This window comes from Hemitrygon akajei, chromosome 14 (genome assembly GCF_048418815.1).
Source record: "Hemitrygon akajei chromosome 14, sHemAka1.3, whole genome shotgun sequence".
In the NCBI taxonomy this organism is placed as follows: Eukaryota; Metazoa; Chordata; class Chondrichthyes; order Myliobatiformes; family Dasyatidae; genus Hemitrygon; species Hemitrygon akajei.
The window spans coordinates 83,914,178-83,927,869 of NC_133137.1; the positions used below are offsets into that span (position 1 = coordinate 83,914,178).

At 43.5% G+C, this 13,692-nt stretch overlaps 1 protein-coding gene across 14 annotated transcripts in view; it reads right to left on the reverse strand.

The window, feature by feature from the left end:
* Positions 1 to 13,692, reverse strand: part of celf2 (cugbp, Elav-like family member 2) — a 1,088,079-nt gene that overhangs the window by 73,053 nt on the left and 1,001,334 nt on the right. For 11 of the 14 annotated variants that reach the window (XM_073066515.1, XM_073066516.1, XM_073066517.1 and 8 more), the window contains one exon: positions 1,887 to 2,123. In XM_073066515.1, the coding sequence (XP_072922616.1) occupies positions 1,887 to 2,123 (237 nt within the window). The remainder of the gene's footprint in view (positions 1 to 1,886; positions 2,124 to 13,692) is intronic. The other 3 variants (XM_073066514.1, XM_073066513.1, XM_073066510.1) reach the window with 1 other exon arrangement.

A 13,692-nucleotide genomic window follows, 5' to 3' on the forward strand; every position in this document is an offset into this window, starting at 1 on the left:
GCTGCAGAACCGCCTGTTTACAGCCACCCGGGAGAGGTGCTGGAGTAGGTGGGCTCCACTGGAGAGCCAGGGATGGTGTGGTGTGGCATCTACGCTGGAGTCAGTGCTGGCCCCCCAGTGTTCACTCGACAGAAGTCAAGCTCTACGGTGTTCGACTACAGACTGCCGCAACATCCATGGACTCAGGGTCTTGAGCTGTATATTTTTTGAGTGACTGTATTTACTGGTATCTTATATGTGCTTGCTATTTTAGCTGTGCTCTATGTGCCTTGTGCTCTGTACATAGTTGGTACTATGTTGGCCCCGAAGTAACACTTTATTTGGCTGTATTCATGTGTGACTGAATAAACTTGAACTTGAGCTTGTGAATAATTGGAGTCAGCGCTGCTCATTTCATTACCTTTTCAGTCATTTATGTGACAAAGGGATTAGTGGCAAGGGCAGTATTTACTCAACTGCGTTCGAGAGAGTACAGTTCTTCTGGTGAAGGTTGCACACAGAGCCCTTGGGTAAATTGCTTCAGTATTTGGACACAGAAACAATGATGCAATGATGAATTAAGAATGGCTTTTGACTTGGAAGATGACCTACAGGATCTAGAATTAACATCTATTGGAGGTATATGGGCTCATTTTGGACTGAGATCAAGTCCCTTTAAAACATGACATGAGAGTTTCCATTCACCGCAAGCCAGGATTACCAAAGGAGAAAAGTTAATCAGTGTGCCCCTCTTCCCTTCTCCTCTCTTTTCCCACTCCTCATTCTGGTTAGCCTCTCACCCCTTCTTTTCTTCTCACCTGCCCATCACCTTTCTCTAGTTCCCCTCCTCCTTCCCCTGCTTCCATGGTCCACTGTCCTCTCCAATTAGATTCTGTCTTCTTCAGTACTTTTGCCTTTACCACCTCCCAGCTTTTCCATACCCCCCCTCACTCACCCACCTTCACCTGGTCTCACCTACCACCTGCCAGCTTGCATCCCTTCCCCTCCACCCTGCCCCATCTTCCAATTAAGGCGTCTTCCTCTTTCCTTTCCAGTCCTGATGAAAGGTCTCAGCCCAAATGTCAACTGTTCATTCCTCTCCGCAGATGCTGCCCGACTTGCTGAGTTTCTCCAGATTTTGTGCATGTTGCTCACTTTGCTCTGTTAGCTAAGGTTCTGTGGCAGCTGACCCACCTGAATCTAATGTGGGTTCAAGTGCAAAGATTCGCGCCTACAAGCCAGTGTGAGAGCTCTGGAGTACTGAGGGAGATCAACATTGTTGAAGATGCTGTCCACAAACGACATAATTAATTGAGGTCATGCCTGATTTCTGAGCTGGGTTATTTTGAAGAGAAGGGATTTCTCTCCAGTGTCATGGCTATAATTTCCACTCAGAAACAGCTGAACATGTTGTTGCTTGTGGGATTTTTCTATGATCAAATTACTATAGAATACCTTTTTTTTTAAATTTAGAGATACAGTATGGTAACGGGCACTGCCTATTTAAAAATAAAACATCATCTGGACATCCTGGGATTTTGCAGAGAGTCACATAAATACAGGTCATTACTTTTAACTCTTCAGAAGCAGGAAACATTGGTGGGAACATCCCAATAATTTTTTTGTAATTGGATTGGTCTAGGTTCTTAGATCTCCTGTTGAGATCCAGAACTACAGTAAATACTGGGATTACTGGAAACTTCACATTGGAAAATGCAATTTAAGAGTGTTCTGTGCAAAACCATGAAGTTGGTGGCAATAGCAAATATTTCTCCAGCTGTACTGAGGGTATCAAGTCTCCTCCACCCCTCCATTTCCTGACGGAGATAAACCCACTGACATCCAGTTCATATGCCCACTTAAGCTGCATCAAGAAAGAAAGATAGAAAGAAATAAAAAAGACTGACTGTATGCATGTTTTGGGGTACGAAAACTTCTTTTGTTCCAATTTCGCCACCGTTCTTGGATCCCCATTGACCACTTACAGCCAGGTACTGTGGCCCCAGGGCTCCGAGACCGGTGAGGTTTCCCCAGGTAGCTGTGTTCAGCTGCTGCATCTGCTGAGCCAGCTGCTGCTGTAGGCGCCTTTGTTCCTTGTCCTTCTGAGTGTCGGCAAACTTGACCACAATTGGTGAGGAGCAGCCCTGTTGTGGAGAGAGGCACGTGTGGTTAGGATTCAGTTCCCAAGGTCAAATGATCAAGTCTGCTTTCAAAATGTCTCTTCCTCCACCACCCTCTCAATATTTCATCCCATGCTGAAACTGGAGCATTGTCCTGCTAGGGAGCATTCCCCAGTGCTAGCCACCAACAATTTCCATGAGGGATTGATGTACAGTAATCAGGAACAGAATCCCTTTTTGATCCCGCTTTCCACATGATGGGTTTTAAAGATCATCTTTATTTGTCACATGTATATCAAAACATACGGTGAAATGGATCACTTTGTGTCAACAACCAGAACAGTCCGAGGATTGTGCTGGGGCAGCCTGTAAGTAGTGTAAGGGGCAGCACGGGGCCGCCATGCTTCCAGCACCAGGATAGCATGCCCACAACTCACTAACCCTAACGCCTTTGGAACGTGGGATGAAACTGGAGCACCCATAGGAAACCCACGCTGTCATAGGGGGAATATATAAATTCCTGACAGACAGCAGCTAGAATGGAATCTGATCAGTAATCGCAGGCATTATGAAGTGACTGCGCTAACAATTACATGACCATGTCGCCACATATGTGCATGGTTAGGATTAAGTTCCAAGGTCAAAGATCAAGTCGGGTTTAAAATGCTTCTTCCCTCCCTCCCCCCTCATCCCAAAGTGGAATTGGAGCACGGCCCAAGCTGGGAGAGCAATCTCATTGTCCATTACCCAGTGATATTCACCAACACTTCTCATGAGGACTTAATATACTTGAATTAGGAAAAGAACCTCTTGCTGATTCCACTTGTCGTTCTCTCCCCGCTTGCTCTCAACCCCACTCCTGTCCGTTTTGTAGACATAAGCATACAGAATTTCTTCTGTAACAGTGGCACAAAAGGTTTTAATTCTTCCCTCCTTTCCCAAGCCCTGTCACACAAGAGCTTTCACTTTCAAGCCCCGTTCGGATCTCTGATCAGGCTGGAAACAGAACGAGAAAGAATTTGAATACTTACCCTCTGTGAGAGATGTAAGATGGTAACAGAATCCCTCAAATGGTTAAAAGCTGGCACCTGGCTTATTACTTTAAAAGTCTTCATACTTTTTTTTAATTAAATGCTGCTCAGAACCTTTGCCGCTCTATCGTTATGCAGAGCCACTACTGATAATTAGTGCATACCATCAATCACAGAATCCCCATTGCTGGAAAAAGATTGGATCAAAGGGCTTGAGGTGAGCTGCATATTCAAAGCTGAGGTAAAAGTCTTGGCTGAATACCTTTGCCTAACAGGACTTCAAAGCATAGATTTTATCCCTACAAATCTGTTATCATTTATCTTTCAATAAATAAGCCAATAGCTATGTTTATAAAGTCATTTATTAAAACTGGTAATATAATTTTGGGTGCCCTATCAACAAGGGTTGAACTATGCTGTATTATGACTCCTGTCCACTACTTTACTGTTCTTGAATGGGAGCCTATATAATCCCAGCGATCAACAGCATGATGCTATTTGATTGTGAATATCATCCCAATCTTTGCTTTTAATGTGATTTACATTCAAACATGTTACCCAGGAGAGGACAGAAGATAATTGCCTCAGGAGTCCGACAGCACAAACAAGCAAAGGGCAGTGTCTGGACCTTGAGCTATGCACACAAAATGCTGGAGGATCTCAGCAGGCCAGGCAGCATCCATGGAGGGGAATAAACAGTCGGCTTTTTGGGCCGAGACCCTTCTTCGGGGCTGGAAAGGGAGACAAAGCCAGGAAAGAAGGTGGGGGGAATGGAAGGAGAAGAAGCTGGCGGGTGATAAGTAAAACCAGGTGAGGGGGGACATGGGTGGGTGGGGGAGGTGCGCTTGAAGTCAGGAGTTGGGAGGTGAACAGTTGGAGAAAAAGGAATCTAACAGGAGAGGACAGTGGACATTGGAAGAAAGGGAAGTAGGATGGGATCTAGAGAAAGGTGAGGAGAAGAGAAGGGGTGAGAGGGAAGATCCAAATGAGGAAATAGAAAGGTGGTGATAGGTGGAAGAAGTGAAGGGATGAAGAAGAAATTAGCCTTCCCTCTCACCTGGTTTCAAATGCCAGCTTGTATTCTGTCGTCTCTTCCTCCCACATTCTTACTCTGGATTCTTCCCCATCCTATCCTGATGAAGGGGTTCAGTCTGAAGCGCCGACTGTTTATTCCCCTCCATAGATGCTGCCTGGCCTGCTGAGCTCCTCCAGCATTTTGTGTGTGTTGCCCAAGATTTCCAGTGTCTGCATAATCACTTGTGTCTAGTATCTGGGCCTTATTACCTCGACTTTAAAAGGGGTTTACATAGCCAAGGAATGAAATGGCCCTGACGTTTGTAGCTGTTGCTCCACCTACTGCCTTTGCTCCTAGCTGACCTGCAGTAACCAGTGACATCTTTCCCTTCTGGTATCAGACATCCTACAGCTAGAAGTACAGAGTCTATCCTGTCTATATCCGGGCTACTCTGTCAAATCTCCAGACGTCTCACATCAGAAATCCAGGCAGAAAGATGCCCAGCAACATCTTAAACAAAGGTCATAGGCAACGTCTGCACAGAAAATAGAATCCCTTTTTAATTAATGATTAATGCCCTTGTCAAGTTATCACAGGGGAGAAATATGTATTGCTTGTGCCGCATGACAAGAATTTAAGGAATGGTTTATTGAATGCTTTCCTGCATTCAGCAAAATCATGGCTAAGCTGCAAATCCAGTAACCCATTTGATCCAGTAACTTGCTTTTCTTGATTTTCCCCACTGTCTAAAAATTTGATCAATCAGTGCCTTGACTGCACTTAGCTACAGGACGTCATTCACAGGGAGGGGACTGCACGCCTGGGTTACTAGTGCTGACAGAGCTGGCCTTTGGGAATCTGGGTGGCCAGCGAAACCAGGTGTTTGTTCATCTGTTGAGGTAACTGGTGAATGAAGTTCCCCCTCCACCCCGCTCCAACCAATCCAAGGATCCTAGTTTCAAAATGTACATTGGTTAGCTGCTTTAAAATTCATCAGACCTAATTTTAAACCTCTTTGTCAGTGACTATTACATCAGCTAATGGGCCCACAGAGTCCCTGGATAGTTCGTTAAAAAATTGTCAATACGCTTAGAGTTTATTCGTCTCTAATTAAATAAGAAATATGTGAACAAAAGAACAGGAGGAGGAAAAGTGCCAATAAGAAGCTATTTAAACCAAAAAAAAAAGCTTGCAGCACATCGGAAGCTTGAATGCAATTATCACCATGGAAACGGGTTACGCTGACACTTCTGCTTCCCGAACAGAACATCCTCAAACGCTTGCTTTAAGTCATTGTGTTTACATTGCCAGGTCAGGTGAGAGCCTCTGGCACGAGAACCCCACGAAGAGGACACCTCTGTGTTAATGAGTGAATGTATAACCTGACTTTAGCTCTTGCCGATTCCTCCAAATGTTTATGAGGGAGCACATTAAATTCAAAGTAGAACTGTAAGGGAGTTGACACAGTATTGGGAGTGGTTATTTGCCCCATTGATTGGCCCAATGCTGAGCAACCCAGTTCGCCCTTTTCCCATATTCCTGTATTTTCTCCACCTTCAGGTGATGTAGATTGAGGGACGTGGATGATGTGGCGAGGTTCTATGTTGTTCTCTCCTAAAACATCACAGTGGGATCTCCTCCAGCTACCACAGGGCTTGATCTGATTTGAATCGGTTGACAAAAGGCTCTCTTAAATTAAAATCCATTGCAATTTAAGAGGGCAATATGCATGAAGTGGATTAAAATGCTTGCAAATAATAAAAGCAAGCTAGATAAATCAGGGACTAATGCATCTTTATAACTGTAACAACTGCGTTTGCAGGAACAGCAGCAAATTAAACTGACTAGTACACATACCGCAAAATAAACACCAACAAATCCCACATTTAAGAAAATATCTTAATTGCACACAATTCTGTTTGGAGATTAAATCATCAGCAGTAAATTTAGTTGTAGGATTGTGTTTTTTTTTTAGTAAGTGCAGCTAATAGTTGAGTTTATTTTTCAACTGATGCTATTGGGATATGTCTCAACACGCAAAGATGGGGATGAGGTGTTTACCTCAATAACCTATTGATTCACTCTGCTAACGACTCATTTAGTGGGGAAGGGAATACAAATTAGTCTTCTGACTTATACACAAAATGAACAATACAGTGGGTTAATGGCTGTTTTTAATATTTGGTTCCCTGACTTTAATGGCACTGCATTTTATTTAATTATTTTTATTGGGATACAACACGACATAGGCCCTGCTGGCTCCCCGAGCTGTGACACCCAGCAACCCCCAATTTAATGCTAACCTAATCACGGGACAATTTACAATGACCAATTAACCTACCAACTGGTATGTTTTTGGACTGTGGAAGGAAACCGGAGCACCCAGAGGAAACCCATGCAGTCATGGGGAGAACATATGCTGTCATTACAGGCAGCGACGGGAATTAAACCTGGGTTGCTGGTACTGTAAAGTGTTGGCCTAACCACTACGCTACTGGAATGACAAATGTTTCCCTGTGACTTGTTTAGTGGAAACAAGAGAACTTGAGTTTGCCTCCACTGACCAGAGAGAGCATCTCAGAACGCACCAGTCCTGGAACTGCACTATGAGGAATCAGGGATGTGCTTTTACATGGTCCCAGTTGACCCAATGATGGGCTTTTGTTTCAATTACAGCTCCCTGCCATCACTAAATGCTCTCTGTATTACATCCTCATGTTTAAGAGCTTTGCACAAAATTAAAGCACTGGCTATTCTGCAGTATTTCATCCTTATCCTGCTGATGGCGTTGGCTTGTTCTAGTTCTTCTCTTAAACAAGTACTTTTCTACTAAATCTGTGCCTGTGGCTGGGCTTTTAGTGATTTTCCTTCATACCTCCTTTTAGGCTGAGTGTCAATGTTGGTGATATCCCTGAGATAACCATTTTGTTACTTCAGATGTTACTAACGCAGTGACAAGCCAATGCTGTGGTTCTGTATTTACATGCTGGACCAGTGTCCCCATTTGACCTCCAGACAAAACCCCAATACTCCCTTCGTCTTGCAACAGTGGCACGATGTGGCACCAGGAACCCAACGCATCCAAAAGCATTTAGACCAGTACAGCCATATCAGCACAAGGGAGAGATGCATGTAGGATAGAGTTGTGAAGGAAGTGTATGGTATGCTGGCCCTCATCAGTCAGGGACTGAGTCCTATAGCCACAAGGTAATGCTGCAACTCCATAAAACTCTGGTTAGACCACACTTATGTACAGTTCTGGTCACCTCATTATAGGAAAGATGTGGATGCTTTAGAGAAGGTTCACTGGAGATTTACCAGGATGTTGTCTGGAGTAAAGAATATGCCTCATAAGGAAAGGCTGAATTAGCTATAGAGTTTTTCTTTTTGGAGTGAAAGGGGATGAAGGGCGACATGGTAGAGACGTATAAGGCATAGATAAAGTGGATAGCCCACACCTTATTTCCCAGGGAAGCAATGGTTAAAACCAGAGGACTTTCTTTTAGGATGCAGGGAAGTCTCGAGGAGGTGTTAGAGGTATGTTTTTTATACAGAGTCGTAAGTGCCTGGAAAGCACTGATGTGGGTGGTGTCACAGGCTGATACATATTGGCAGGCTGAAATCAGCAGGATTTCAGGAGGTCGCTCGCTGGTGAGGCAGCGGGAGGTTTAAAAGGAGCTTCGGAGCTTTCAACTTCCTCTCAGCGGGCTGAAATCAGTGCGAGAAGTCGTTTGTTGGTGACACAGCAAGAGAGGTTATTTTCTGGGACGCAGCGTGAGTTTTAAGGAGAGCACCAGAGCTTTCAACTTCTCGTTGGTGGGGTGAAATCAGCACCAGGCCAATAAAAGGAGAGGAGATGGAAGTGGAGTGGCCATTGTTGGAATGGGGCATTGTTAAGTGTGTTCTGGGTTTGGCTCAACAGGCTTAGGCGAGAGCAGGCTTGGGCAGGCACAGGCAGAGGGTCTAAGTAAGTAAATCAGAAAGATTTAAGTAAGTTTTATTTCTGTTAATATGTAGCTAGTGCACTGAGAATGGATCTGGAGGTAGTGTTATGTTCCTAGTGTGAAATATGGGAAATTTGGGAGACCTCCAGGCTCCCTGATAACTACATCTGCACAAAGTGCATCAAGCTGCAACTCCTCAGAGACCATGTTAAGCAACTGAAGCTGCAGCTGGATGACCTTCAGATCATTTGTGAAAATGAGGGGGTGATGGATCAGAGCTACAGTAAATTAGTCACCCCTTTGTTGTAGGAGGCAGGCACCTGTGTAACTGTCAGGAGAGGGGAAGGGAATAGGCGACCTGTGGCCATTCCCCCCAATAATAAGTATACCTCTTTCGATACCGTTGGGGGAAAGGTGAATGATATCGGGGGAAGCTGCAGTAACCAGGTCTCTGGCACTGAGTCTGTCTCTGTGTCTCAGAGGGAAGGGGGGGAGACGAGGGGTTCAGTAGTGATAGGGGAATCCATAACTACTAGAGCAGAAGCCAGATTCTGTGGACATGAAAGAGACAGCTGGATGGTAAGTTGTCGCCTAGGTGCCAGCATCAAGAATGTCTCAAATTGGGTCTACAGCATTCAAAAGAGAGAAGGTGAAAAGTTGTGGCGCATACAATATAGGTAGGAAAAGGGAGGAGGTCCTGAGGAGAGAATATAGGGAGGTAGGCAGAAAGCTGAAAAGCAGGGCCTCTAGGGCAGTAACCTCTGGATTACTGCTTGTGCCATGTGTCAGTGAATGCAAAAATAGCATGATTTGGCAGAGAGTGCATGGCTGAGAAACTGGAGCAGGGGGCAGGGATTCAGATTTCTGGATGATTGGGATCTCTTCTGGGAAAGGTATGACCCGTACAAAAGGGACAGGTTACACCTGAACCCAAGGGGTCCAATGTTCTTGAGGGTAGGTTTGCGAGAATTGTGAGAGAGAGTTTAAACTAATCTGGCAGGGGAATGGGAACCAGGGTGATAGTGTTGAGGACGGGGCAGTCAGTATACAAGTACCATATGTAGTGCAACTACGAGGAGGGACAGGCAAATGATAAGGTAAAATTGCAGTCAGTGGGATGAGTTAGAGTGTAACTGGAGGCCAAAATCAAAAAGGGTGATGAATATGGGACTGAAGGTGTTATATTACAGTGCACACAGTATATGGAATAAGGTAGATGATCTTGTGGCACAGTTTGAGATTGGCAGGTATGATGTTGTGGGCTGAAGGAAGATCATAGTTGGGAGCTTAACATCTATGGAAATACAGTACATTGTATCAAAAGGACAGGTGGGTAGGCAGAAGGGATGGGGTGGCTTTGTTGGTAAAAAGTGGAATCAAATCCATAGAAGATGTAGAATTCTTGTCAGTAGAGTTAAGAAAATGAAAGGGTAAAATGACCCTGATGGGAGTTATATACAGGCCTCCAAACAGCAGCCAGGATGTGGGCTACAGATTACACCAGGGGACAGAAAAGGCACGTAAAAAGAGCAATATTGTGATAATGATGGGGGAATTTCAATATTTGGGTAGATTGGGAAAATCCAGTTGGTGCTGGATCCCAAGAGAGGGAATTTGTGGTTGAGTCCACTAAGGGGTAAGTAATTCTGGACTGGGTGGTATATAATGACCAAAATTTGATTAAGAAGCTTAAGGTAAAGGAACCCTTAGGAGGCAGTGATCATTATATGATAGAATTCAGCCTACAGTTTGAGAAAGAGAAGTTAAAATCAGATGTATCTGTATTATAGTGGAGTAAAGGGAATTACAGGGGCATGAGAGAGGAGCTGGCTGAAGTTGAACAGAAGGGGCACACTCAGGGCTAACAGCAGAACAGCAATGTGGATTTTCTGAAGGAAATTTGGAAGATGCAGGATAGATATATCCCAAAGATGAAGAAATATTCTAGAAGGAGCGTGAGGCGACTTCGGCTGACAAGGGAAGTCAAAGGGCAAAGAGAGCAAAAATAGTGGAAAGGTAGAGGATTGGGAAGCCTTTAAAAACCCAATTTTAGAAAGCGATTGAAAAAAAACCATAAAGAGTAGAAAGGATGAAATATGAAGGGAAGCTAGCCAATAGTACAAAAGAAGATACAAAGTGTTTGTTCAGAAATATAGAGAGAAAAGAGAGATGAGAGTGGATATCAGACCACTAGAAAATGACACCGGAAAGGTGTCAATGAAATGGGGGACAAAGAAATGACGGATTAACTTAAGAAGCATTTTGCTTTATTCTTTACTGTGGAAGATACTAGCAGGATGCCAGAAATGTGAGAGTGTTAGGGGCAGAAGTGAATGCCATTGCTATTACTAAGGAGAAGGTGCTTGGGAAGTTGAAAAGCCATTAAGTAGATAAGTCACCTGGACCAGATGGACTACACCCCAGGGTTCTGAAAGAGGTGGCTATAGAGATTGTGGAGGCATTAGTAATGATCTTGCAAGGATCACTAGCTTCTGGAATAGATCCTGAAGAATGGAAAATTGCAAATGTAACTCCACTCTTTAAGGATGAGAAGCAGAAGAAGGGAAATTATATGCTATTTAGCCTGACATCAGTAGTTTGAAAGATGGAGTCCATTAAGGATGAGGTTTTGGCGTACGTGGAGGCACATGATAAAATAGGCCAAAGTCAGCATGGTTTTCTAAGGGGGAAATCTTGCCTGACAAATCTGTGGGAATTATTTGAGGAAATAGCAAGCAGGATAGAAAAAGGAGAATCACTGGATGTTGCTTATTTGGCAAGCCTTTGACAAGGTGCCACACACAACGCTGCTTAAGAAAATAAGAGCTATTGATATTACAGGAAATGTACGAGCACGGATAAAAGATTCGCTGACTGGCAGGAGGCAAAGAGTGGGAATAGAAGGGAACTTCTTTGCTGGCTGCCGGTGAGTAGCAGTATGCTGTGGGGATCGTTGTTCGGTCTGCTTCTTTTCACGTTGTATGTCAATGATTTGGATGAAGGAATTGTGGCCAAGTTTGTGGATGATACGAAGATAGGTGGAAGGGCAGGCAGTGTTGAGGAAGTAGATTGCCTGCAGAAGGAATTAGACAGATTGTGCGAACGGGCAAAGAAGTGGCAGATGGAACGTAATGTAGGGAAGTGTATGGTCATGCACTTTGACACAAGGGACAAAGGCATGGGCTATTTTGTAAATGGGGAGAAAATTCAAAAATCAGAGGTGCAGGGGGACTTGGGAGTTCTTGTGCTTGATTCCCTAAAGGTTAACTTGCAGGTTGAGTTAGCGGTAAGGAAGGCAAAAGCAATGTTAGCATTCATTTCTTGAGGATCAGAATACAAAAGCAAAAATGTAATGCTTCAGCTTTATAAGGCATTGGTCAGACTGTACTTGGAATATTGCGTGCCGTTTAGAGCCCCTTATTTAAGAAAAGATATGCTGGCATTGGAGAGGGTCCAGAGGAGATTCACGAGAATGATTCCAGGAATGAAAGCGTTAACATATGAGGAGTGTTTAATGGCTCTGGGTCAGTACTCGCTGCAGTTTAAACGAATGAGGGGAGATCACAGTGAAATCTATTGAACATTGAAAGGTCTGGATGAGTCAATAAGGGGCAGAGTTTTCCAAAAGTGAGGGAGTCTAGGACCAGAGGGCACAGCCTCAGGCAGAGGGTGGTGAATCTGTGTAATTCATTTCCACAGATGGTTGTGCAGGCCAAGTCATTGGGTATACTTAAGGTGGAGGTTGATAGGCTCTTGATTAATCAGGGTGTCAAAGGTTACAGGGAGAAGGCAGGAAATTTGGTTTAGAGGGTTGATGGATCGGCCATGATGGAGTGGTGGTGCAGACTCGACTCGATGGGCTGAATGGCATTCTGCTCCAAAGTCTTATGGTCTTAAGATTAGAGACATTTAAGAGACTCTTATATAAGCTCCTGGATGAAAGAAAAATGCAGGATCACGGGCTATGTAGGAGGGAAGAGTTAGATTGATCTTACAGTAGCTTAAAAGGTTGGCTCAACATCATGGGCCGAAGGGATATACTGTTCAATGGTTTATGTTCAACAGTCATTTTGGTGCAGTTAATAAATTAGAAAATGATTTGGCTATGGAAGAGGTTGAGTGAATTCATGTAGGATTTTCATTGATTAGATATTAGAAGATATATGTGCATTCAAACATTCAACAGATAATAAATGAATAATCTCCCTAGTACTGGGGCAGAGATTTAGGTTGCAATATAACTCCCATTGACACCCACCCAATGGATTGCAGAGGGAGGCCTGCAGTTGGTATCAGAGGCAGAGTACTCTGTTTTTCCTGTAAGTCTGAATGCCAATCTGACAGGATCTTCCAAATATGCAGATCAGGTCTGATGCCTGAGCTAGAGCTAATTTAGTCAGAGTCAAAATCAGGTCTCCTGATGAGGAAATCCAAGGATTGAGCCAATAAGATGAGTAGAAGGCTCTACTAAACTGGTGGCTCTGGCCAAAGCACTTAAGCCAAACCTTACAAGAACGAAGTTAGGAAGTATTTTTTGCACAGATCTGGCAATGGATATTTGGAACTCTTTTCCAAGTGGTAAATGCTAACTTTAAATCTGAGACTGGTCAGATTTTTGACACTCAAAGATTGAGCAATTTTTATTAACCAAGAATTTTAAATGGCATGGATTTGGGTGACAGTTCTTATTAAACGATGGAACAGACTTAAGAAGCCAAAAGATTTCATTTACATATTTGGTGGTGTTTTTCTGGGTCAGATCGTGTGGAAATGTGGTTCAGAAGACACCGAGCAAGCTGAATGCTCCTTTTTAAGCTTTCCTTGTGGACTGTGAGACTACAAAGCCTCCATCTCTTCCACTTAAGTTTGGGCCTGAGTTTAGAGACTTTCTGTACATCCAGAGTGTGAACTTGGGAGATGCAGAACAACTTACTTGAAACTGGTAATATTTTTTCCCCCTCTGTTAAATGAATACTGCTACCCTGGTAATTAATTTATCCAGCACAAATGTAATGTGGTAACTCAGCTGATAAGCATCACCTTGAATGGATACCTCACGGCCATGGTGATTGGTGAAGGTGGAGTGGAGATGATTAAAAAAAAACATTTTATATTTACTATTAAATTTAAGAAGGAATGTGGCAAGAAAAATAAGGACAAAAAAACCCCCACAACCACTACAAAGATTAAACAACTGTAAACAGCACATGAATGAGAAAGAAACTGAATTAACTTTCGACAACACTTCCCTGTTTAAGGAGGGTTTGTCGAAACAAAACACAGCAAAAACAAATTAAAACACGTTTAACCTTTGGTCTCTCCACAGGACATAGTTGACTTCAACATCTGCTTGCAGATCATGTTAAGTACCGCAGACACCACTGAGCAATCAATGAAGTTAATCTTATTTTTAATGAGTGTAACAAGTTGTTAGTTGAGCAGTTTTACGTGCTATGATCTTTAAGACCTGCGGTTAAACAGTGTTTAAAGACGTGCAGATTATTATAAAGCTGTAATTTCCAGTAAGTTACCATCTCCCAACACATTCCACCTTATTTGTAGCTGCAGTATACTTTTGGAGAACTCAATGTACTCTTGGTCAG